We start from the raw sequence: 22,532 nt of genomic DNA on the forward strand, positions 1-22,532 counted from the left end.
TATCCGAATGGCCGTCGGCCTATACCTGGATGGCTTTGGACCGCACCTGGTTTGCCTCCGGGCCGTATCTAGATCGCCTACAGGCCTCCTAGATAGCTTTGGGCTACATCTAGTTTGCTAGCAAACTATGCAAGGTTTAGCAACTGAATTTTTTCAAACCAACCTTAGCTACCTCTTTCCAAGGGCTCAGGACGCGCCCTAAGAAGGAGGGGGATAGGTAGACTATCCCTACTATTAGCCCTATCCTATGAGCTACTACCTACCTTGGCGAAGGCAGGTAAGAAGGAAGGGTGGGACATGGAGGTTCCTCCTTAGGGAGATCTCCTATTAAAGTCAACTTAGTCGCACCAGTACTAGACAGCGTACAGGCTGTTACTGGATAGCCTATAGGCCCTACTAGATTGTAGTTGCTTTAAGCTGCGGCTTGCAATTACACTGAGCTGCGGCTCCACTGCACAGAGATTTAGACAATATTAGACAATAGGCCTCGCCTGATTAAGTCTAGTTGCATGTACAGCATTACTGCCTGGTGCCATCGCATATGCCTTTGTGTATTCTAGCAAAGCAATGCCTTGCAGTTCTTGCTAAGCCCGCCAGCTTGTGCAACCTCCTGTGCCGTACAGCCCCTATAGCAATGCTCACCAGCCCAGGAGCTTATAGCTGTGGCAATGTACGCCCTCACAATAAGCTTAACACCTTATTTGTAAGGATGTAAAGCGCTTAATCCCCGCTTTGCATAGTCGCGCTGGAAGTTGAGCCTGACGTCCCTCAATTACACGTATCTAGCACTGTCGCTGCGAGGTCTGGCCACCTTGTGGTAGCAGTGCAGAGCCGCGACACCGGGTTGCTGTGTCTACCTGTTATGTCGCTAGCCTACATGGTTAGCATCCTGTCCTACCTATGACGTTCGTGTCGTCATCTATCTCCTTTAGCTTCTTTGACAATTGACCTCTAGCTGGAAGAGCTCTCAATGTCAAATTTGGGCTTGCCACTGCAAGGCTGTCTAGCTCCATGCGCTTACCGAGCACGTGCCGTACGAGCTGAGTACGCCTAGCGTCCTGCTATCCATGCGATAGCTCTCTGCCTAATATGGTATGCCAGAGAGGTGGGGAAACACGCGTACAGCTTGGGGAGCTGTCACCCACGCTCGCACCTGACTACCAGCATGGCAATGCTCCCAGCGAATAGCAACTCCCCTCAAGCATTTCGCGTACGGAGAAAGAACTGGCGGAACACCGCCCAGTTCGGCATCTGATTGCTGTAACCATACACTAGGGCACATGCAGGCTTTGCATGGTATCTTCAAACGCTCAGCGCGCGGAGATAGCCCGGTGCGGGAACGGTACATCTATGGATGCCCTCTGATGCCTGCGGGTATCAACTACCTTGGGACCTTTGAAAGCGGACCTTGACTGAATGGTGAGGATGTAAAGTCGCAATCTTAAGTTGCTTATATTTAAGCGGGCTGTTTAATTGCGGGCTATCTGCTTTATCCAGCCTCTAAAGGTCTACTAGGCTTAACCTGAAGCACCTGGTTGCACTTCTCCTGACACGGTTTTCCCTCACTGAGGTTTTCCGGAGTTCAGTCACCAGTGATGGGTACTGCCCAGGCGTGACCCGTACGGTCACCACCGCAGGTCCGCCTATGGCCAGTGCAAGCTTTGTGGCTGACTATGTACTCTTTTTTCCTCCTAGGTTTTTAATGAGGCTAGTCACACTACTTTTGTACATAGAATTTGACACTACCTATCCTTTTCTAGGTCTCGGGACGAGCCCTAAGAAGAGGGGAGGCTATGTCACGGTTATGTTACAGCTATCCAACCCCTAAGTACCCTAAGGGCTTGGCACAGGGTATATAGGCTCCTCGGCCTCTGTACCTCTGCCTCCGACCCTAAGGTTTACTCTCGTTACCCCCCCTATCCTGCATTCCCTCTCTGTGACCTGTGTTTCCTGCTCAATACCTCTCACAAAAAGAATAATTTGCATAATGCAGAGGAAATAGAATAGAAGAGTAAGAATACTAAAAAAGCTATTAACTACTTTACTTTTACTGCCTATTTATACTGTGTAACAAGAGAGGACATCTACAGCATTAAACTTAGAGAATATGCTAAGCAGTTTATTCTTAACAACTAATACTATATAGTATACTAAGGTAAACTATAAGACATAGGCGCAGTAAAGATCTTTACTATTAGTAAGTCTTAACTTAAGGCGTACATATAAGAGAACTTATGTATAGAAATTAATTAGACACCTAGCTAAATAGATATTAGCTTTAAAGGCTAGACACTAAAAAGATTAATTAGTACTATATAAATCTAGAACCTAATTAGTCTAGTTATATACTACATCTTAGAGACTTTAACACTATTTCTACTATTACTAGCAGATGCTAACTAACTTAAAGCATACTTTAACAATGTTCTAAATGTTATTATACATAAAGATAAAACTACTATTCTTATTATATAAAAATAAAGACACTTTTTTTTTAATATTAGTAAGAAAGAATCTATGTCTTTTTTTACTAAATTAGAACTCTGCTGCCTCTACTACTAATTTAGACACCTCTGCATAGAGAGACTCTAAAAGATGCTAACTAGCGCTAGCTATAACATTAATGCTGCAGTGCTAGAAGAGATTAAGAAGTTCTGCTACCTCTGCTAATTATATAACTAGGCCCTATAAAAATTTAAGTTTATAATTAAAAATAACACTTACTTTAACTATAAAGTTATTATTAATGTTATATAAATTAATAATAGGGATGTCTTACATGTTATTAATGTAAACATATTATTTTAGGCTGCTACATTCCTAAAATCTATGTCTACACAAGATACCTAAGATGCACTATGCAAATGCTAGATTAACACCTATTAAAGACCTCTAGACTATATTATGTATAACCTTAGTATAAACTTTACTTTAGAGGATTTTTAAGCTTATGCAAAGATTATAGGAGCTACATATAGGCAGATGCTTATAGAAGCATATTAGGCAGTTAAAAAGGTTAAGCGCGCGCATACACCTTTCTAACAAGTGTTTAACATCTTAAAGACTAAGCTAGGTAACTGTACAGATAATAAGGCTATTTTATAGATAGCAGTTAAGGCTCTAAACAACATAGCTAGCCTACATAGTCTAGTACCCACGCTGCTAGTTTTTAGGGCATACCTAAGAATTAACTTAGACTTTTTACTATTACTAAATATTATTACATAAGTAAGTGTAGTATAAAAAGTAATAAAGATACTTTAAAAAAACTATGTAAAAGTAAACATTAATTATATAATTAACACTTATAATAGCCTTATAACACATAAAGTTCTTAACCTCCCCCTTAGCTTAAAGATTATAGCATAGAGGAAGAAGAAAGGCTAGACTAGCTTATATAAAATTAAGAGTATTAAAGAGAGAGATGTTATTATTAAAAAGAAAAATAGCCTACTAAAGCTCTAATGTACGCAGGTTAAACTGTACTATAAAGAAAAGAAAGAAGACAACCTACCTGCAACAGACAACCTAGATAAACTAATTCCTATACAAAGAGATTCTCTAAAAAAGAGAAAGAAAAAACAGCTTTATAAAAATGTTATAGAGGTAGAACTAAAGCCTACTATAAACTAAGCCTCTTAGGATAGCAATGCTGCACTAGTGCAAAGGGAAGATATAGATACTAGGAGAAGTAAAAAGTAAAGGAAACCTGCATAAAGTCTAGACTAGGTATTTCTAACCTAGAAAAAAAAGGATAATTAGGCCTTATCTATTAAGCTTTATACAAATAGTGTAATTACTACACCTAAAAAACTATTTAAGAAATTAGACTATATAAAGATAGACACTCTAATTACTAATAGCACTTTTAAGGTTATAGTGTATAACTTAATAAGGCATAAAGGTTAGATTTTTAACCTTTGCTTTATATAAAAAGTAAAAGGCAAAACAACCTAACTATATAAGAAATCCTGCCTAGTGTTTGCTAGCTACTTAGATAAAAAGAAAAGAGAAATTCTTACCTAGTTACTAACTATCTAGAGAATAAGCTAGAGACTACTTCTAGCTATAAAAGCAAGCCTAAGAGCTATGTATAGAATGCATTTTAAACTATGTAATATTACATAAGTATATATTTAATTAATAGATAAGCTTATGCGCACGCTATACGCAAAGCTACTAAAGAAGATGCGCTAGAGCTTTCTACTAAATATAATACTCTAGGTTGTACAACCCTTGTATAGAGCTGCTAAATTAGGACTGTATTAGTTTAAGACATACTATAACTACTATAAAGAAAAGCTGCGCATGCATATCTCTTTATACAACCCCTACTTCTTAATTACTAATAAAAAAGAGCACACTTTTAGTATTACTAGCTTATAAATAGATAACACTTTAAGCATTATAACAAAAAATTTTGTGTAAAGAGAAAAAAAGAAACTATAGAAAGTAAAGTTTTATATAAAGGGTAAGACTATTTTAGCAGAAAAGTAACTTATTAAGTTTAATAGTAAAAGAATTAAACTTACGCACAATATAGTAGTTTTTACTTAGAAAAAATAAGTAAGCTACTTTTATATAATTAACTTAGAGAATAAGGATGCTGCATAATAATATGTTAAGTAATATGCAAAAAAGGTATACATTGCATCTATATGTTAACTAGAGGCAGCATTTAACTTCTCTATTACTGCATAAACTATAAACCCTTTATATAACAACATTAACACACTTAACACATAAATTTAATAGTAAATAGATAATAGTAAGTGTAGTCTTACTTTCTTACTATTGCAGCTTAATTATATAAAGCTGTTTATTTTTATAGATAGATTATTTACTAATAATAAGAACCTTAGCTTACAGCTAGGATTTTTAATTATATTAAGTAATAAAAACTATACAGAGTAAGGTAACTGCTTTAAAATACTAGGTAACATTATACACTAAAATTCTACTAAGTATAAAAGAGTAACTAGGAGTGTTCTTGCTAGCAAACTATACAGAATAGTTAAAAGGTTTAATAATGTAATTACTTTTAGTATAACTTTACAGTAAATTATATAAACGCTTAAACTGCTACTAATTTTAGTAGTAATTTACACAGATTTAAGGTCTTTATATAATTACCTTGTTAAGCTAGGCACTACTAGTAAAAAGTAACTTATAATTAACATTATGTCACTCTGTAAATTATACAAGAAAAGGGAAATTGCTAAGATAAGGTAGATTAATAGTAAAGACAACTTAGTAAATGCATATACAAAGAAAACACTAAACTAGGCTTTTTAATTATTAGTCCTAACTAACTGCCTCTCTGTCTAGATAGAAGCATCTGTGGACCGGCTAGATCCTGTGCGCAAAGATGCCTTAGACTAACTAGACTAACAACGCCTTTGTATAAGGCCTATTTCCCTTTGTTTTGTTTTTTTTTTGTATTGTACGCACTTATCTTTCTTATTATAAGGATCTGTTACTGCCAGCACTGTACAAAAAGAGAAAAGAGCCAGGGAATTGTACAATAGGGCTTAGAAAGTAAAGGATAAAGAAGAGAAGGTAAAGGAGGAGGGGAGACCTTATTATATACACCTCCCTACGCACCTGCCTACGCAAAGATCCTACACTATTCTAGCACAAAACCCTGCATAAAACAGTTTGTACACTGCTAAATCACTTACAAGGCAAGCGCATAAAGGCTAGACAATAATAGCCTAAAACACTTTACACTATTTATAGAGCTATCTACATAGCGCAACTAGCCTATCTTAACATACAGCATTACTAAGGCAAGTCCTAACAAATAGGGTGGAGTAAAGGCAGAATATAATTAGATAGACCTACACAGACAGAAGGGAGGTAACGCGTACAGAAGGCAACTCTTTAGACAAAAAGAAAAGTTGCTAGTGTCTGTACACAGCAGCAGCATTATAGTCTAGATACAAGCAATCGCGCATAAGCAGGACCACGTATCTCTGTCACATAATGCTTGTGCGCAAACCTCTGTGCGCAAACATCTAGATATCCCCCTTTTCCTCTGTACAGAGGAAAAGCAAGAGTAATAGAACTAGAAACATGTTGCCCTCACCTTACCTACCTTGTACGCTGTGCACACTGTACACCACTCTTACTCTTGCTACTTAAGTGCTCATACCATAAGCAGCTAGCTGTCAGAGCCCATTCAACAGCACTACAATATTTATTTCTCCAACTCGCAGTGTTCTTATCATATCCAGACAGACGAGTTTCGTATCCATTCCCACAGTTAGCGGATCACCATATGGACCGATCTATCTCGGCGGGTTATTGTTATAATCGGAGACCTGCATCCATCGCAACAGATAATCACTAGTAATAGTGAAGTTGCAGTAATTTCTGGGACTATTATCTCACTAGTACAAACGACTACACTCAGCCCATCCATCCAAAATATCAATGGTCTATCATTCACAATTCTCCCTAACGGCAGCACCCGAATTGGATACGCCCAAATCCTTTACCCCGGCGACCCGACAACAAATTTCAACCGCCACACAATATCCCTAAGTCCAGATGGCGCCGATGGTCTAAGATATTCCATCGAACTCCAAGTATCAGCCTCAACAACCACCGGGAAGCTACTCATCATTGGGCCAGACGGAACCACATCCACTCTCCAGCTTTCCTTTCCAACGCCAACACCTACCGGCTCCGTTGGCCGGGGCACCTCATCGCTGAAAACGTGCATGTGGAAAGTACGGTAGTGGAGAAGAGACGGTTGGGGACGGCAAGCTCAGCAAGTTCGAGTGAGTCAGCAGAGGATACGGACACGATTACCATGCTTCCAATCATGGGTGTTGAAATGCGAGACGAAATCTAGGGAAGGGGGAGTTAGGATGTCTAGGAGTCTAGGCTTTGTGGAATTAAGTAGGGTTGGTTAGCTTGGAAAATGTGAGAGAGATGGAGGCTTGGAGATTTTATCAACCCAACAGAAGGTCTCGGGGTATTTCACTTCTGCTAAGGTCGACGAAAGAAGGATCCTTCTAGAAACGAGAATAAGACGCCGACGGGGCGGGGTTGGAGGAGCAAATACCTTTTATATATTGGCACCTCCTACAAACCGTCAATATGGCGGATATGATATGTTACCTGTTCCTAGAAGTTGCTCATCACCTACAGCAAAAACCACCTCAACAGCTTGCTATTGTTTACAGAACTAGACCCAACGTTGGAGCTGTTCGTCAATCACTGGGGGACAACGGATGCGGTCACTTCTCCTATCTGCTAGAACGCATTTACGCATCCTCGAGTTGATGATAATGCTTTAATTGATGAAGGAGAGCCGACTCGACAGGTTCGTGCCCCCAAACGATTCCACGTTCTCGACTTCCCAGCTTCTGAGGTTCGAACGACCCTTAGAGACCAAAGCATGCACAACACGTAATCTGGCCAGGGCACATATTTAGGGATAGTGCAACCTTGTATTAAAGGTTCAATCTTATCATGTTTATACCCCTTTGGCCACCCCCTCGCGATCCTCTATCTATTTACACGCACTCTCTGCCATCACTAAATTCATTTCATTCAACTTCGTACTATCCATAACCATCTTTGCCAAGCCTTCCAAAGTCCTCATCTCCCCCTCTCCCGTTCCTTTCAGCGCCTTCACCATGTCCATTTCCTGGGTCTGCGACGCAGCTAATTGGTCCAAGCCCGCGCGAGCCGGGCTGTTGAGCTCAGCTGCCAGTTTCTGGTTCCCTTCGCGCAGAGTGATTCCGTTTTGCTGGATCGCTACGACGGCTTGTTGCTCAAGGCCGAAGTTCGAGGTTGTGTTGCCAGGAGGCGCACGCGAAGTGCCGTTGGCGGCGAAGGTGGAGAGTTTTTGGAGGGTTTGGATTCTGGGACCCGCATCCATGTTAGTGTGCGCGCGAACTCATGAAAACCAAGGCCCCAATTCTTCTTAAAGTTTGGAACCTCGTGTTGGAACGTAGGAAATGGAGGGAACGGAAAGGCACACCCACCCCTTGAGTTCCATGTCCTGGACATTAAGATGGGCTTGAATTCCCCCCACTAATTGCGCTGTCCTCTTTGCATCGCATTTTCCGTTGCTTGTACTATTAGCTGCATTGTTTTCTTGAGGTGCTGGCAATGCAGCTGCGATGCCCGCAACAAGGAGGACGATGAAAAACTTCATAATGACTTCCTATTTCTGACACGGCTCGAATCGATCAACAAAAGCCGTACTGTATAGAACGAACCGAAAAGAAATATTTACAAGAATTAAGAAAGCAAGAGCACAGCTCTGCCTTGAAGCTCTCACGGAGAGAAAGATAAATGATAAATTATAAATGATAGTAGTTTAGCTCCCCAGTCCAGACTCCAGCGCACTCAAATGCTCCTATATCCCACCTTTCATCCGTGTGCCTCCCGGAACCGAAAAAATGCATTTACGGCAACTCCATTCAGCGAGCGTTTGCGTGGTATCTCCTTGCAAATTCTGCGGCCAAACGAATGCTGGTTGCGGGAGCGTGCCATGTTGATCTCAAGATGTGTAAACAGAGATTTCCGAACACTGGGGTTGGTGAGGTCTGCGTTTCGGCGTTTTGGAGTTTTTCGCCGGAAACGTCTATGAAACGGGAGTTGGGTGTGATGCGTTAGCCTGGTTGCGGCTCTGTTGTTTCCGGAAAGATGGTCTGAGGAGAGTAGGTTAGTTCGGATTTCAAATGAGTTTCTTATGAGGCTAGGAGGCATGTGGTGCAGTGTGTCAAGCGTGGAAACGGGTAGGTTGAATAGTGCCGATGAAGTGAGTAAGATTTTTGCAGAAGAGATATTATGGTCCTAGAGCATTAGTGAAGAATGGTTTATAATGTCGAATTTGTATCTATCGAGATTAAAGCAGGTTTTGGTAGAAGGCCTTGCCTTAACAGAAAAAGTGTTGCATTCCCCACGATGCACTGTTTAAAAAGGATCGCTTGGAGTGAACACCCTAACCAGGAATGTCAAAGCCTATGGTAGAGCTCACATCAAGGGTTCTTTCGGAAACCTACATCGTGCTTCAGGGCTTTGGGAGAAGGTATGTAAAGAAAGCATTCCATGTTACTGCCACCCTAGACCGCATAGCTTTCACGAAATACTCACCTTCAAGACCAAGTATGAGAAAGCAGGTCAAAGAAGACCCACGCTCGGTCAGAGCTGATTACCTCCTTGCAGATGTCCTGTTCCTTGCGCCAATAGCTTGAAGTGCAATGCTCTACAGTGAGAACTCGGAACCCAAAAGGGCGTAAAGGTAAAGCAATCCACTACAACACCATCCTAAAACTCGGATCTCGATCATCCCCCGAGCCCTCAAACTGCGCATACTTCCCATTATCCTTATCCCGATTCATCTTCTTACACCACGTCACATTCGCCAGAATCCTATGCATACTTGTCAGCAACAAATTCTCCCTCAACCAAACAGGAAAGACATCTAAGACTCACAGGACCCACGCCGCGCACAAAAGTCCCAGGATTATGGTATGACTCTTATGAAACTGGGGCGCTTGCTTTTTCGGATATATAAAACTTGCCACGAAGCCTCCAGAATTCGCGATGGCCAGTTGTAGCGCGCTTGTTGTGGCGCGTTTGTAGTGGCCGGCGCTGTTGTTGCTGTTCCAGGACAAGACTGGCGGAACGCTAGCGTACATGCCCGTTGCCATCATGAATGTCATCCCGTATTGCACTCTTGGGTTGCGGCTTACAGAAATAACGGCGTATCCGACGATGGCAATGGGGAGAGTGAAGAGCATGAGGACGCCTCGGAGAGCGAGGCGATCTGACAGGACGGCTATGAAGACTGTGAAGACGGCTGCCACGGCGTAGGGAATGACGGTCCAAAGTTGTGCTTGGTTGGGGTCGTGCGCGAATTTGAGGTTGTTGATGATGGTTGGTAGGAAGAGGCCGAAGGAGTAGATACCGGATAGGATGGCGAAGTAGGCGGTGGCGGAGAGCCAGACTTGCACGTTGAAGACTCCGCGGCGGACTTCGGACCACGTGAACTTTTCGAGGATAGCGGCTTCCTCGAGTCTGTAGCGCGCGTGGGCCTTTTCATCGTGGTTGAAGAACCGTGCGGTTTCAATGGAGTTCGGGAGGGCGAAGAAGCTGAGAACTCCGCACGCGACTGTAATTAGCCCCTCGATGATGAAGATCCATCTCCATCCATCCAAGCCTCCTGCGTGTCCAATCGCGGAAAGACCTCTTGCTAGCAGGCCTCCGAAAGCACCAGATAAAGAAGCGGCAGTGTAGAAGATACCGATTCTCAGGGCCAGCTCCGTACGCTTGTAGAAGTGGGAGAGATAGAGAACCTAGTAAGGTATGAGAAGTATCGTCACTTGGGGAAAGATTGTGCTGTTACCATTCCTGGCAAGAGACCACCTTCTGCCATGCCTAGAAGTGCTCTCACCGTCACGAACGACCCGAAGTTTCGAACAAAGCCAAGGCACATGGTGAGGATCCCCCACAATACTGTCAAGAGAGGAAGCCAGACCTTTGGCGACATCTTCTTCAAGACAAGATTGCTCGGGAGTTCGCTTTGAGGGTAGAGTTAGATGATAAGCTCTCTCCAACCCAGCAGCCATCTTACATACCTGGCGATGTACGTTGCATAGAAGACGCACAGACCGATAGCATATTGATGATCATTGATGTGAATTGAAGCCTGGAGCCCCAAAATCTTTGCATTCCCAACATTCGTTCGGTCGATGAATGAGCATAGAAAGAGCAATGCGAGAATGGGCAAGATTCTATCGATGGTCAGAAAGGAAAAGAAGGCGCTCAGCAGAACAGGGTGCACCTGATGTCCATTTTCCACAGAACCTGGCGCGTCAACTGAGATCCGTGTGCGACCACACCCGCTACCTCCTCGTCCAGCGGCCCATTTCGCTCAATCTTCTCGTCGGCCATGGCTTTGGGAGAATAACTCATGATGATCTGTTGCACTCGTCCACAGTCTAAAGATAAGGAAGTGGGGAATGTCGGGAAGTGCAAACAAGGAAGAGGAGATGGGGTAGTACGACCGGCCAGGCCTTTTTTTAATATATTGAGTCCAGAAGCGACTTGGGACGAAAGGGTGGCTGGCGAATACCCCGTGGGGAACACAAGCTGCGAGTCTTCCAGGATCAGCACCCATGGGCGGCGACCACTTGATGCTCCCGTGTCAGCGGCGGCGTTGATCTCCCCGGCATGGAGCCAGATCTGTCACCGAAAATGCCAGCCACGATTTCCAACTTGGCAACATTTCTAACTTTTTTTCCCCGAACGTCTTCTTGTTGCTCTATAAGTCATGGAGGAGGAATTGAAGTCTTGGAAGAGAGGGACCATAGAATATCGTGACAAGCATGTCTAAGCTTTTTGGGGCGTTAGAGGCGTTGATCGACGCGCCATTCGCGAGGGCGGGGACAACGCCGGCTCCTCGGCGAATTGGCAGTATATACGAAAACATCACACGAAAAGCAGCATCGCACAGAGTCGAGCAGCCAACATGGCTAGCCATGACGGTGAGATGAGATGATGTTTAGGAGGCGATGAATGCTGATGAAGACCGGCACAGACGGCTGCAACCATGACGATGAGCTCGCCGGAGTCCTTGACGCCACTCCACTGCATGGCGAGCGCTGAACGACTGGTAACAAACGCGATTAAGAACGCGGAGCTGATGCGCGAAGCCAGACTGAAGTGCATCGGGTTCAATGGCGTCAGAACGGCCTCTTTCCAATGCAACTCGAGTGTAGGTTACTAAGTGTTGTAGGTTCCACGTACCATCAACTATCTCAACGCCTTCCGCGGCAGCCTCCCCGAAGAGGTAGGCGCAGGTCTCACAACCCAACCATCTCGAACGCCCTCTGCAGGTGATATAAAGAGGCGTGGCCGCGCGCTCTGGGACTCAATTTACCGCCCCTTCGAGACGAAGCTTGTGGAGAAGCTCGCTCACTCCCACCCCGACCTCCCGGTTCATATCATCAATTCTGAATACGGTCTGTTGTTCTCAGACCCCCCTCGTGATACCCTTCAGAGGCAGTCGCTTGTCTGAGAGCGCAGACGGGCGCCGGTCCACAAGTTACAAGCCATCTCTTTGGGATGTTAAAGGCGCTTGATGATGGAACATGGAAGGACTGTGAATAGAATGAAGAAGGTGTTAGATTGTTGGTAAGCGATGAGGGAGGTATGTGGATACTAGAGAGAGTTGGTAATATCGTCCAGGCCATTGGAGGAAGCCAAGGAAGTACATTCGCTCCACCCCGAGCAAAAATATAGACGAGAGATGTGTGAAATCCCAACCCTTATTTGAACTACATAGCACCGGAGCGATCGTTATTGCCGCATTGGAGCCTAGATGCAAATGTTAGAGATATGCTTGTGCAATGGGAGTATCTAGAAGGACTAGAACCGACGTTCCGGCGTCAATTCGAATCTAGACATGAACCTAACTCTACTAGGGCTGAATTAAGAGACAATATCAGCTTAGCTATTCATGCCACCTCCGACAAGAAGTCGCGGAATGGTTCGATGAGCGCTGCCCTGGAGATACTAAAGTGAATGCCGTTTCTAAATCTACTCCATTGACTTAAACTTCGGAAAAACAGTAAACTTAGCTCCAGTTTTCGCCTTCACATCCTCCACGCTCACCCCCGGAGCAACCTCCGTCAACCACAACTCCCCCTTCTCCCTATCCACCTCGAAAACGCACATATCCGTAATAATTGTACTTACACAGTTCGCTCCTGTCAGCGGCAAACTACAACTCTGTACAATCTTCGGACTCCCATTCTTCGCGACATGCTCCGTCGCCACAACAACCTTCGTTGCATCCGGATTGGAAACAAGATCCATCGCGCCACCCATTCCCTTGAACACCTTCCCAGGAACCATGTAGTTTGCCAGATCGCCTGACGCGCTGACTTGCAGGGCGCCGAGGATGGACACATCGACATGGCCGCCCCTGATCATCCCGAAGGACTCGGCGCTGTCAAAGGTGGAAGCGCCAGGGAGAAGCGTGACAGTCTCTTTGCCTGCATTGACAATATCGGGGTCGACTTCGTCTTCAGTTGGATGTGGGCCCATGCCGAGGATTCCGTTCTCACTTTGTAACCACACTTTTGTGCCTGAGGGTACGAAAGCTGCAGCAGATGTGGGAATGCCGACACCTAGGTTGACATAGTATCCGTGTTTGAGTTCTTTCGCTGCACGTCTTGCGATGCGGTTTCTTCTCACAACTGCCTCGTTGGGTTCAGTGTTCTTCCGAGATTCAAGAGGATCGCGAAGCTTCTTGATTTCGATGTGTTTCTCGGCAGTGGCGGGCACAATGCGATCAACAAATATGCCGGGCAAGTCGACGTCGTTAGGGTCAAGCGAGCCGATGGGGACAATGTTCTCCGCTTCAACGATTGTGAGACGTGCTGCTTTCGCCATGATGGGTCCGAATGCTTTGGTCGTGTACCTGTAATGCCCTTAGTATCTATTTCAAGTTTGTCTCCTTCAAAGCGCTACTTGCCTAAAGCAGCAGTTGCCTGCTTCATCAGCCTTCCATGCCCGTAGAATAGCAACATCACCGGTCAAAGCCGTTTCCATAAGATACATTCTCCCATTGAACTCCCTCGTTTCTCGTGGCGTCCCATATCCAACTACGTTCCCCTCGTTATCGAATTGCGCCGGGATCTTGCCATCCTGCAATAGCGTATTGACAGCCGTGGGTGTATAAAAGGCCGGAATACCGGCCCCACCAGCCCTGATTCTCTCAGCCAAAGTCCCTGTTAAACTGTCAGCAGGCGTGTCCCGCTATGTTAGGATTATCCCACCTTGCGGGCAAAGCTCAATTGTAATATTCCCGGTCAAGTACTTCTTCTCCAGTGCCTTATTATTCCCCAAAAAGCTAATAATCAGTTTATTCACTTGTTCGGTTTTCGTGAGAAGCGATAAGCCGCCAACTCCTTCAACGCCAGCATTGTTAGAGACAGCAGTTAAAGAGTGTAATGATTCCACGCCTCGATTCTTAATTGCGTGAATGAGTGTTTCTGCGACACCACAGAGACCGAAACCTGCACTTAGGATCGTAGAGCCGGGTTGGAGGTCAGAGACGGCTTCGTCAGCAGACTTGAGGAGTTTCGATTTTGACCGGTCGATTACGGGGGCTTTTGAAATTGGCGCGCTGTAATGTCTTTTCTGTCTTGAAAATAGCGATGGCTTATTGGTACTGTGTGCGGCTCGCCATTTAACAGGGAATGTTCGGCGGGGACACGTCTTTGATGATAGTGTACACAAGAGAAGACGCGAGGAACTCGAAAGGGTGTCCATGGCGATTGGCGCCACGTCTGTGCCCATAGATCGGGGAAGACCAGTGACTTAAAAGAAAAATGCTTGCCTATCGGACGAAGAGATTCCGGAAATTGTCGGACATAGCCGCGGGGAATTGAAATGTTTCCATAACGCAAGTGAGTAAACCGAAGAGGTTCCTGACGTTCGGAGTCAGAAAAATACCCGAGGCGGGGTGGATGAAGGCGGTTCGGAGGTAGCATCTGTTTATCGGAATGATACCGAGAGGCGCACACTAGAACGCTGCACGTGAGGGGGATAGTTCATTTCCAAGATACCGAGATTGGAATGATTCAGTAGTAAATTTAACGCTGACGTGGTGACCAGTGTTGTGAAGCCAAATCTTGCTCACAGACAACCAGATATCATACCGCTTTTGTTATAATCAGAATAGCATTCTCAGTATTCTCAACAGGTCCAAGTATTTGTATGATATTTCTCTACTTTTTGAGCAACGTTTCTTACCATGGCTGCACTGGCCCTTCCTGAAATAAGTGTGCAGCATCCACAGATAACGTGGCGAAAGAAAAGTAAGTAACCATTTTTGCCTTGCGTAAGTCCTGTACAATTTCTTGAGCAAGCAAAAGCATGCTCACGTCCATTACCAGAGGGACAGCTGCATCAATATCAGCATCCTTTACCCACCCCCTCGCCCAAACGGAATATCGGATGCAAGTCATTTCTTCTCGCCTGCCCCTTCTACACACTATCTATTCTTTCGCGGCCCGTAATGGAATCCTCTCACTGTGGATCGGGCTATCGCGTTCGACACTCCGCCAGTCGACTTACTCCACTACACGTTTCACCCTCTATTAGGCCTTCTTACGAAACCTTACAACCTTACCATCTCAATGATAAGTCTAGGCCTTCCACGGACTGCTGGTTTAGTTAGAAACCCCGCCGAAGTCGTCCTAGTTCGAATGTGTGAAGATTGCACAAAGCCACTCACTGAACGATGCGCATACCGGAGTATAATTGACGCACGAATTCGAATCGGGTGTGAAGATGGTTCGGGTGCATATTCTCAAGGACTTGGGCCGAGCATGGCCCGAAGCGTGCTAATGAACGTTTCTCAAATCGCAACATATGCAGAGGCTAAGCGGCAGCTGATGAAACAACTGGTATTTGAGGATAACATTGGAACGCACGTGGCTGTGAGCGTTATAGCAGGAACGGTTGCTACCACCGTGTGCGCTCCAGTGGATGTCCTAAAGAGTAGGTTTCAGAGTGCATCAAGCATTCAAGGGATAAAGCAGGTTTCGTTATTGCAGTATGTGGTCGAGACGATGAGAAAAGAGAGTCTTAGATTTCTGATGAAAGGTTGGACACCGGCGTGGCTTAGACTGGCGCCAAATACGGTATTGATGTTTGTTTTCATAGGGAAGCTAAAAGCATTCTTCGTTCAGTAGTAGATAACCAGCGTCTAGTATCCAGGATGTATATTTGGAACATCGAGGCTTAGAAGCACCGCTTGCAGATTCCCTTCAGCGGACATTAACTTTGCTAGCTACTTTTCAGCGAGAGGGCAAATTTACCTCGGAGAAGATGGCTGAGGTGTTTAAAACATCTCGTACTTCCGCCTTGTGCAAGAAGAAATCTGGGTGGTTTCGGGGGACTTGAAGCGGTTCACTGAAATCCAAACTCTGGGGGATTCATCCAGTCCATCCACGTGAATGCATTAGCATCTTCCACTGGGAAATCTAGCAGAGCTGCGTCAAAGTCTCCCGCATTCATAACAGTCTCGATGACTTCGTTGCCAGACATAGCGGAGAACTGCAATGGCTCTCCCCACGGATTCGGCAGAGGGTACTGTGGCTGAGGAAATGGGTGGATAGAATTTATCGGAGTATCTAATACTGAGGTTTCCGCAGCGACCGGCTGTGGAGCCACGGGTGTTGGAGCTGGTAGAGGAGGATTCAGCAGCAATGGGGCTTGTTTAACGAGCTCTCGTAGGTATTTTCCATATAGTACTGAAGTCCCGTTTCTGTGGGGTGGCGTGTTTCCAATGCGCTCTAGAACGGCTGCAGTCTCTTCGATTAGATTTCGCACGCTCGGCGCAAGGTTATGACTTCCACCTGGCGATGATGTGCTTAGATTCAGTGAGACACACGCAGCAAAGCATATCATGATGGCGGTGTTGTTCGGCATCGACTTCAAACGGGCTTCTCCTTGGATAGCCGCCCTCATTACATTCAGCGCTGACGACAATGCGGAAGCCCTGAATAAACGTTTGACCTCTAAGGGCGCCGTCGGGTGGTTGATGACACCGCTGTAGGTGGAGAGGCGAGTGTGTGTGACGAGGATCTCAACGTAAGGCGGGAGTGTTTTCTGTTCACCTTCGCCTATTGCCACGGTCCATGTTGCAAGCCACCGATCATAGAAGTTTTCAATGGTTGCTTTGATCTCTCCTGCGACCTTTGAGCCAACATCAATAACCCTATAGCTGTCGCATTTTGATCGAACGGCGCTGAAGAGGTCATCGAGATCTCGACGCAAAACAGCCATGGATATGAGGGAGCCGTCGTGTGAATCAGAAACTCCATCAGAGTGCCATCGGTCGCTATGTTTAATTAAGGGCGTAATCGGAACGCTGTAACTACGTCCCCGCGCAAGACAGACGCCACGCTCGAGTACAAAGAGCGAAATCCAGACCCTTTCTCTTCGGCGTAATAGCCGCTGGCCCCATTCAGATCGCGCATCTACGTCTTCAAACCCATCCATTGCCAGGGCTTTTCGGGCATCGATGCAATTTGATTTCGGGATTCTTTTCAAAAGATCTTGATCAAAGGACCAGGAAGGTGTCACGATCTTGTCCAATGACAGATCGAGTGCGATGCTTAACGCAACGGAAATATAGAGGCCGGTGTCATCGTCGGCGGAGTGAGTGCCAGGATGCATCCAAGGAATGTTAACTAGGAATGCTAGGACGATCTCGACTGAACGGAACCTTTTAGTGACCACCTGCTGTGCGAGAAATTTGCGGTGAAACAGAAGTCTCTTGGCCAGTGCGGCCGTCGACGGTAGAAACAGTGCAGAAGCTGTCAGTAAAGACGTAAAGAGGAAGGATGAGCGTCGTCGTACGAATGAGGGAGTGTGCACCAAAGGATCAAGACCCCACCGAGTATGGGCAAGTTTCTCATGAAAGCTAGTGAAGTTAATATATGCGACGGCAATGATGGGGAAGGATACTGTTACAATGCTAGCAGAGCCTTCGCCTCTTCCATCGTTACTAGTCCAATATCGATTGGGTCTAACTCCGGCCCGGAATCGAAGCTTGCTTTCATGGGGAGGAAGAATCGATGAATATCAGATCTTTCATCTCTCTCGCTTCCATAATAGCGGCTAGATGGGGTTGAGGCGCTGATCTCGGCAGACTGGGGGGACGTTAACCGTAGGTCAGAAGCACGGGCAAGGAGTTGGAGGGGGTTCTCGGCGTCATCTAAGGCGAGTTGGTCATCGCTTGATTGAGGAGCTCCATATCTTTCGGTGGTAAGTGCTATGCTACCAGATGAAGCTGTATCTTCTGTTTCTGGTATCTCCCTCCGAGCATTATCGAGGAGATGTTGTAGCTGTTCAAGTGTCCCTTCGTTGGACAGAGATGCTGATCTTGACTTCTTGATAGCCTCTTCAATTTGAAATATGGCCCTTTCAAGTCCAGTACGTTTACTGGCTCTACAGTGAGCCTCATTACAGAGCATATGCAGACCATAATGCTTACTTCTTTACACCCTTCTGTCTCCCAACATGGAAAGTTGGAATAATGCACTCTGTTCCAGCATGTTGACATTTCTCGCAAACCCAAGACCCAGATCCCCGTTTACATTTGATCTTGCTCTTTCTGCAATTCAAGCATGCCGCTTGTTTACTTGTCATGTTTGGATTGATGTGGCCTCGATGTAAGCTTCTTTAAGGGCGAGACTGTTTCTGCCCTTTAGCCGGATTTTGGGTTCCAATGGCATGGGTTGTAAGACATAATGAAGTGTTAGGAACGAGTGCGCCTGCCGCTGAGCAGTTTGAGACTGTAGACGAAGGTTCATAGTTTGCCGAAGGCTGGATGATCCGACCAGGCCGGTTGCCGATCATGGCTGACTAATGAATCCTAAACCGGCTAGTGTTAATTAGCATTATTGTTAGCGGCTACTAGAAAGCAACGACTTTCTTCGGAATGCATTTTCGGAAAAATAGCGATATTCTTTAAAGTACAGCATCGCATACGTTCCTAGAGTACGACTCATGCTTCAATATGCCATTCCTCTAAGCATTCACTTCCTTTCGAGGGTGGTTGTTAAATTGTGACACTGCTCCACAGAGAAACAGTTCAATACCAGCACCCTTTCTAGACTTCGCAAGCTGTCAATCAAGGCAATTCCCGCGTCCTCTTCAGGTACTCATACAGCGACCAGGCAGCCAGTGTCTTGGCATCCCTGCTCCCAACTTCCAACAGCCGCTCGTAGTCAAGCAGCCTTACTGTGATATTCTCATGCTGCGTTCTTTCACCCGTCAACTTGCCCTTGAGATTCTCGATCTCCACCCTATCCATCTCTTTCTCCCATAGGAAGATTGCAATATACTCGTCACAGCCGCCCGGACTCGGATACATAGCACTCTCGAGAGTTTCTGGTGCCTTATGGCCCTGCATTGCCAACTTCGTCATGTCGATGAGCTCGTCCTCTCTTAGCTCGAGCCCCACCTCCTCCTTGATTTCTTTCGCCGCAGCTCCCTTGAATGTTCTCTCAGTGTTATCGATCATACCTGCTGGAATTTCCATAAACGTCAGGCTGCCGGCCGGGATACGTGGTTGCTCTGTCATGATCACCCAGCGCTCATCGCGCGCGTCGGTCGGACGCAGGATCATGAGGACGGCGACACTGCCTCCGCGCAGGAACACGATACCGGGTAACTCCTCTCCACTGGAATTTTTTATTTCGGCCTTTAATTTAACGAAGCCTATCCGAGGGCCGAACCAGTCAACGGATTGGATCTTGATAGAGCGGAGACTATACCGATCCTTGTAAAACGAATGGTCTGAGAACTTTTGCTGAGCTAAAGATGACTTGAGCGTAGCCAACCATTCTTTGAAGGCCGGGAAGGATAGCAGTTGCGCTTCGTTCGCTTCGTCAGTCAGGTAGACGGTGATCTCTGGAGAATCCGTAGCAAAGTCTTGGAGCTTGAAAGACGACATTGTGGTTAGATTTAGTGACGGGTTATGGTTCTAGAGGGAACTGTGGGAGATCCGTTGAGAGATAACGAGTGGACTGATTGAACTATGATTGGATGCCTCTTCCCAGCGAAGGAGTCTTTCATGATAGCGAGTCACACATGAAAGACACACCAACAAGGCTTTGTTGGGGTGTGAGAAGGCTGATGTTGCACGAAGCAAGGAGGCGCAAGCACATGGGAGCATTGGGTGGTCAGCATTGGAGCCCAACAAACTGGTTTCGCTCAGTTGCGCATCACGTGAACCCCTTATCGGCGATCATTTGCTCTCACTTAAAAGCTATGCGCTGGGGTTTTCACCTACTTTTCGAAGCTCAATATCGGAAAGCTGATAAATTCGGATCAGGATTTGAGGATGAAGCAAATTACCACTTAATTCGCCTGAAGACAAGCATATGGTACATTTGCATTAGCATGGTTTTCGCCTAGGTCTTTGCGCTCTGTTTTAGGGTCAGATTCAAATCAGAAGAGCTATGAATTTAATGCAGCTCCAGAGCGCTCTTGAGCAGTTCTGCATTCCATTAACAAAAATGCTATATAGTGTGGCTTACTGAGCGCATTCCGCCACGCCTGAAGGTGTTTTTATTGACAGGGCTAGGCGAGGTAAATGAAACTGAAGAGCTATTTAGAGAAGATGCCCATTAAAATGATGGAAGCGTTGATGTGTCCAGGATAATTCGGTCTTGTAACTGGCTTAACACGCCCTTATCGAAACTTGCGCCTGCATCCTCCCCAATACGCCTCGAAGGGTAAAAACAGAAATAAGTCATTTTGTCACACCGGGTGCGGCCCCATACAGCCTGGCCAAGCAAGAAAGAGTAACTCGAAATAGAAACTCCGCCGTCAAGCTGAACCGTCTCACTTTAGGGATCGTCACTCCTTATTTTACTTTGCATACACTGAATTTGAAAGTACCGCAGCCGAGATTCAACCTTCCCACTGAAATGATCTGCACTACCTGCTATGGCATGCTTCGGGGACAAGATGGGCGTCAATGGAGAGGAACTTTCGATTTGTATTTTGATCACCACACCTCCAGATGGGAATTGGAAAGGTCTGCAGAGATGGGATGTTCTATTTGCCGCACCATCTGGTATGAAGTAAAAAAACTCGATCCCGCGGAGAATTCCCCACAACGAAAACCAAAGGATCCGAAGCTTCGAGGTCGGTTCATCTCTGCCTTCCTCTCGGAATTACACGAAAAGCGGGGCCTTTATCGACTAGACTTCAAGCTGAATGATTCGAGAAGACTTTCGACATTCCTTCTACAGCAGATTAGTAGGCCTTTATAAACAACTGTTATTCCGTGGGGTGAACTAATTCTGAATGCACAGAAAACGAATCCGAGTCTCGGCTCTACACTCCAATATCCACCAACACTTCATCCGATGAAGTTCTCCAATTAGCACGGTATTGGATTACAAGGTGCAATAGTCATGAACATGAGAGCTGCCCCAATGAAGATTACAACAAGACTCTCTCGTTTTATCCAACACGCTTGATTGATCTCAAACCTTGGTTACTGGAATCGAAGGGGAATGACTCAAAATATCAGGGGTTGAAGGGACAGGACTCGAAGGAGCCTGATTGGAGCCTAGAGCAGGACTATGTGCGCCTGATTGTGACTAGAGGCCAACCTCGTCCTAAAGACCAACAAACTAGAGAATATGAACGTCGAGACGACCAACCTGGAATAACCAACCCTAAGGGGGGTCACTATGTCACCCTTAGTCATTGCTGGGGTGGAGTCGACTTCGCTCGTCTCCTCAAAGGTACTTTGCACAACTTTCAAGAAAGGATTCCATTAAATGAGTTGCCACTCACATTCCGAGATACAATACACTTCGCGCGGCGCTTGAGTAGTAAAGTTCGGTATATCTGGATCGATTCACTCTGCATTATCCAAGATGACTTCGATGACTGGCTTGCTGAATCCACGCAGATGTATGAGGTTTATAGAAATTCATACTGCAATATCTCCGCAACTGCGGCGATCAATAGTGAGAAAGGCCTGTTTTTCCAGCGGAATCCGCATCAACTATGGGGCGACGAGGTGGCTCTCAACACCGAAGGTATCCCAAGGCCTCTTGCGAAAGAACCCCCGAATCAACACTTGGGCCCACTCATACGACGTTGCCATGTCCTCGACCTTTCATTTTGGGACCGTGAAGTAGATAAAGCTCCAGCCAACATGCGGGGATGGGTTCTGCAAGAGCGACTGATGGCACCGAGAGTCCTCCACTTTTGCAAGCACCAGATTGCTTGGGAGTGTCACCACTTGAATGCAGCAGAACGTTTCCCGCACGGTGTACCCAGTATGGAGCTCAACGTAGGTGGTGTTGAGGAACGCTCGACTCTGAAGCATCTCATTCCAGACCGGTACGGTCGACAACCAATCTCAACCATCCCGAGCGAGGTTTCGGATGCGGCACATGAGAACTGGAAGCGCGTGGTAGAAAGATATTCTAAAACCGGACTTACAGAAGCAAAAGATAAATTGATCGCGCTCGCGGGTATTGCGGAAATGATGGATGCTCAAATACGGGGACGATATATCGCCGGGATGTGGGAGAAGTACTTAGCAAGCCAGCTTCTATGGCGTGTAGATCCGGTATTTGAAAACGGACTTTTCTCCTATCCCTCGCGCCGTCCTGGGTGTTACCGAGCCCCTAGTTTCTCCTGGGCGGCAGTAGATGCACCTCAAGGGATTAGATGTGGCCAAACTATGAGGGAAGAGTGCCTGGAAATTTCGGTGGAAAAGGTTGAGGTGACAACCACTGGTACTAATCGCTTTGGATTGGTCGAGGAGGGTGGCTATCTTGAACTTATATGTGTTTTGAATAAGATAAAATTGGAGTTGCGAGAAAAACGTGGCGTCACCAGATTTGTTTGGTACGCAGAAACCCGTATAAAGAGCGGCGAGGAAGACAACAATGAAGAGAACCATGGGAAAAGGCATGATCAAAGATGTGAGCAAGAAATGAATGGTG

General features: G+C 45.9%; 9 protein-coding genes across 9 annotated transcripts; 4 read left to right on the plus strand and 5 right to left on the minus strand.

Moving 5' to 3' along the window:
• Nucleotides 1–6,075: 6,075 nt before the first annotated feature.
• BDR25DRAFT_355998 (uncharacterized protein) lies at nucleotides 6,076–6,859 on the plus strand (the record flags this gene model as incomplete). The annotated part of the gene is made up of 4 exons (XM_033695555.1): nucleotides 6,076–6,100; nucleotides 6,189–6,244; nucleotides 6,270–6,739; nucleotides 6,772–6,859. 4 exons carry the CDS (start codon nucleotides 6,076–6,078, stop codon nucleotides 6,857–6,859), a joined length of 639 nt encoding a protein of 212 aa, XP_033546581.1.
• A 663-nt stretch (nucleotides 6,860–7,522) lies between these two features.
• Nucleotides 7,523–8,173, minus strand: BDR25DRAFT_227327 (uncharacterized protein; the record flags this gene model as incomplete). The annotated part of the gene is made up of 2 exons (XM_033685244.1): nucleotides 7,523–7,877; nucleotides 8,001–8,173. The coding sequence occupies 2 exons, from the start codon at nucleotides 8,171–8,173 to the stop codon at nucleotides 7,523–7,525; spliced, it is 528 nt and encodes a 175-aa protein (XP_033546582.1).
• A 1,026-nt stretch (nucleotides 8,174–9,199) lies between these two features.
• Nucleotides 9,200–10,972, minus strand: BDR25DRAFT_263091 (MFS general substrate transporter). Its single transcript, XM_033686801.1, has 5 exons — nucleotides 10,811–10,972; nucleotides 10,605–10,760; nucleotides 10,373–10,547; nucleotides 9,460–10,322; nucleotides 9,200–9,396 (listed from the first exon to the last, which is right to left on the minus strand). Exons 1-5 carry the CDS (start codon nucleotides 10,939–10,941, stop codon nucleotides 9,279–9,281), a joined length of 1,443 nt encoding a protein of 480 aa, XP_033546583.1. The 5' UTR covers nucleotides 10,942–10,972; the 3' UTR covers nucleotides 9,200–9,278.
• Nucleotides 10,973–11,354: 382 nt separating this feature from the next.
• Nucleotides 11,355–12,270, plus strand: BDR25DRAFT_334712 (uncharacterized protein; the record flags this gene model as incomplete). The annotated part of the gene is made up of 5 exons (XM_033692954.1): nucleotides 11,355–11,513; nucleotides 11,567–11,710; nucleotides 11,765–11,990; nucleotides 12,029–12,130; nucleotides 12,179–12,270. 5 exons carry the CDS (start codon nucleotides 11,355–11,357, stop codon nucleotides 12,268–12,270), a joined length of 723 nt encoding a protein of 240 aa, XP_033546584.1.
• Nucleotides 12,271–12,567: 297 nt separating this feature from the next.
• On the minus strand, nucleotides 12,568–14,405 carry BDR25DRAFT_343454 (3-oxoacid CoA-transferase; the record flags this gene model as incomplete). The annotated part of the gene is made up of 4 exons (XM_033693825.1): nucleotides 13,812–14,405; nucleotides 13,508–13,763; nucleotides 12,727–13,453; nucleotides 12,568–12,690 (listed from the first exon to the last, which is right to left on the minus strand). Exons 1-4 carry the CDS (start codon nucleotides 14,332–14,334, stop codon nucleotides 12,568–12,570), a joined length of 1,629 nt encoding a protein of 542 aa, XP_033546585.1. The 5' UTR covers nucleotides 14,335–14,405.
• A 405-nt stretch (nucleotides 14,406–14,810) lies between these two features.
• BDR25DRAFT_39114 (mitochondrial carrier) lies at nucleotides 14,811–15,842 on the plus strand. Its single transcript, XM_033698133.1, has one exon. The coding sequence runs from the start codon at nucleotides 15,177–15,179 to the stop codon at nucleotides 15,732–15,734; it is 558 nt and encodes a 185-aa protein (XP_033546586.1). The 5' UTR covers nucleotides 14,811–15,176; the 3' UTR covers nucleotides 15,735–15,842.
• Nucleotides 15,639–18,343, minus strand: BDR25DRAFT_288131 (uncharacterized protein). Its single transcript, XM_033688372.1, has 4 exons — nucleotides 18,044–18,343; nucleotides 17,521–17,991; nucleotides 15,861–17,470; nucleotides 15,639–15,807 (listed from the first exon to the last, which is right to left on the minus strand). The coding sequence occupies exons 1-3, from the start codon at nucleotides 18,196–18,198 to the stop codon at nucleotides 15,952–15,954; spliced, it is 2,145 nt and encodes a 714-aa protein (XP_033546587.1). The 5' UTR covers nucleotides 18,199–18,343; the 3' UTR covers nucleotides 15,639–15,807; nucleotides 15,861–15,951.
• Nucleotides 18,344–18,545: 202 nt separating this feature from the next.
• BDR25DRAFT_304203 (uncharacterized protein) lies at nucleotides 18,546–19,689 on the minus strand. Its single transcript, XM_033690159.1, has one exon. It carries the CDS (start codon nucleotides 19,505–19,507, stop codon nucleotides 18,683–18,685), a length of 825 nt encoding a protein of 274 aa, XP_033546588.1. The 5' UTR covers nucleotides 19,508–19,689; the 3' UTR covers nucleotides 18,546–18,682.
• A 1,552-nt stretch (nucleotides 19,690–21,241) lies between these two features.
• BDR25DRAFT_370365 (HET-domain-containing protein) lies at nucleotides 21,242–22,270 on the plus strand (the record flags this gene model as incomplete). The annotated part of the gene is made up of 2 exons (XM_033697138.1): nucleotides 21,242–21,850; nucleotides 21,905–22,270. Coding segments are annotated over 2 exons (975 nt in total), but the record flags the coding sequence as incomplete, so codon positions are not given.
• Nucleotides 22,271–22,532: the final 262 nt, after the last annotated feature.

The sequence above is a fragment of the Lindgomyces ingoldianus genome (assembly GCF_010093535.1).
Source record: "Lindgomyces ingoldianus strain ATCC 200398 unplaced genomic scaffold BDR25scaffold_19, whole genome shotgun sequence".
Lineage (NCBI taxonomy): Eukaryota > Fungi > Ascomycota > Dothideomycetes > Pleosporales > Lindgomycetaceae > Lindgomyces > Lindgomyces ingoldianus.

Bases quoted from the DNA above. Each gene is read 5' to 3' on its own strand.
- BDR25DRAFT_263091 (XM_033686801.1), bottom strand. From the start codon at position 10,941: ATGAGTTATTCTCCCAAAGCCATGGCCGACGAGAAGATTGAGCGAAAT. The intron at 10,323-10,372 runs GTAACAGCACAA...ATACCTTACTAG, and splicing joins GTGGTCTCTTGCCAGGAATG to GTTCTCTATCTCTCCCACTT. The intron at 9,397-9,459 runs GTGAGTCTTAGA...AAGTATGCATAG, and splicing joins TTGTGCGCGGCGTGGGTCCT to GATTCTGGCGAATGTGACGT.
- BDR25DRAFT_39114 (XM_033698133.1), top strand. From the start codon at position 15,177: ATGATAAGTCTAGGCCTTCCACGGACTGCTGGTTTAGTTAGAAACCCC.
- BDR25DRAFT_288131 (XM_033688372.1), bottom strand. From the start codon at position 18,198: ATGACAAGTAAACAAGCGGCATGCTTGAATTGCAGAAAGAGCAAGATC. The intron at 17,992-18,043 runs GTAAGCATTATG...CTGTAGAGCCAG, and splicing joins AGACAGAAGGGTGTAAAGAA to TAAACGTACTGGACTTGAAA. The intron at 17,471-17,520 runs GTAACAGTATCC...TAACTTCACTAG, and splicing joins GCGAAGGCTCTGCTAGCATT to CTTTCATGAGAAACTTGCCC.
- BDR25DRAFT_304203 (XM_033690159.1), bottom strand. From the start codon at position 19,507: ATGTCGTCTTTCAAGCTCCAAGACTTTGCTACGGATTCTCCAGAGATC.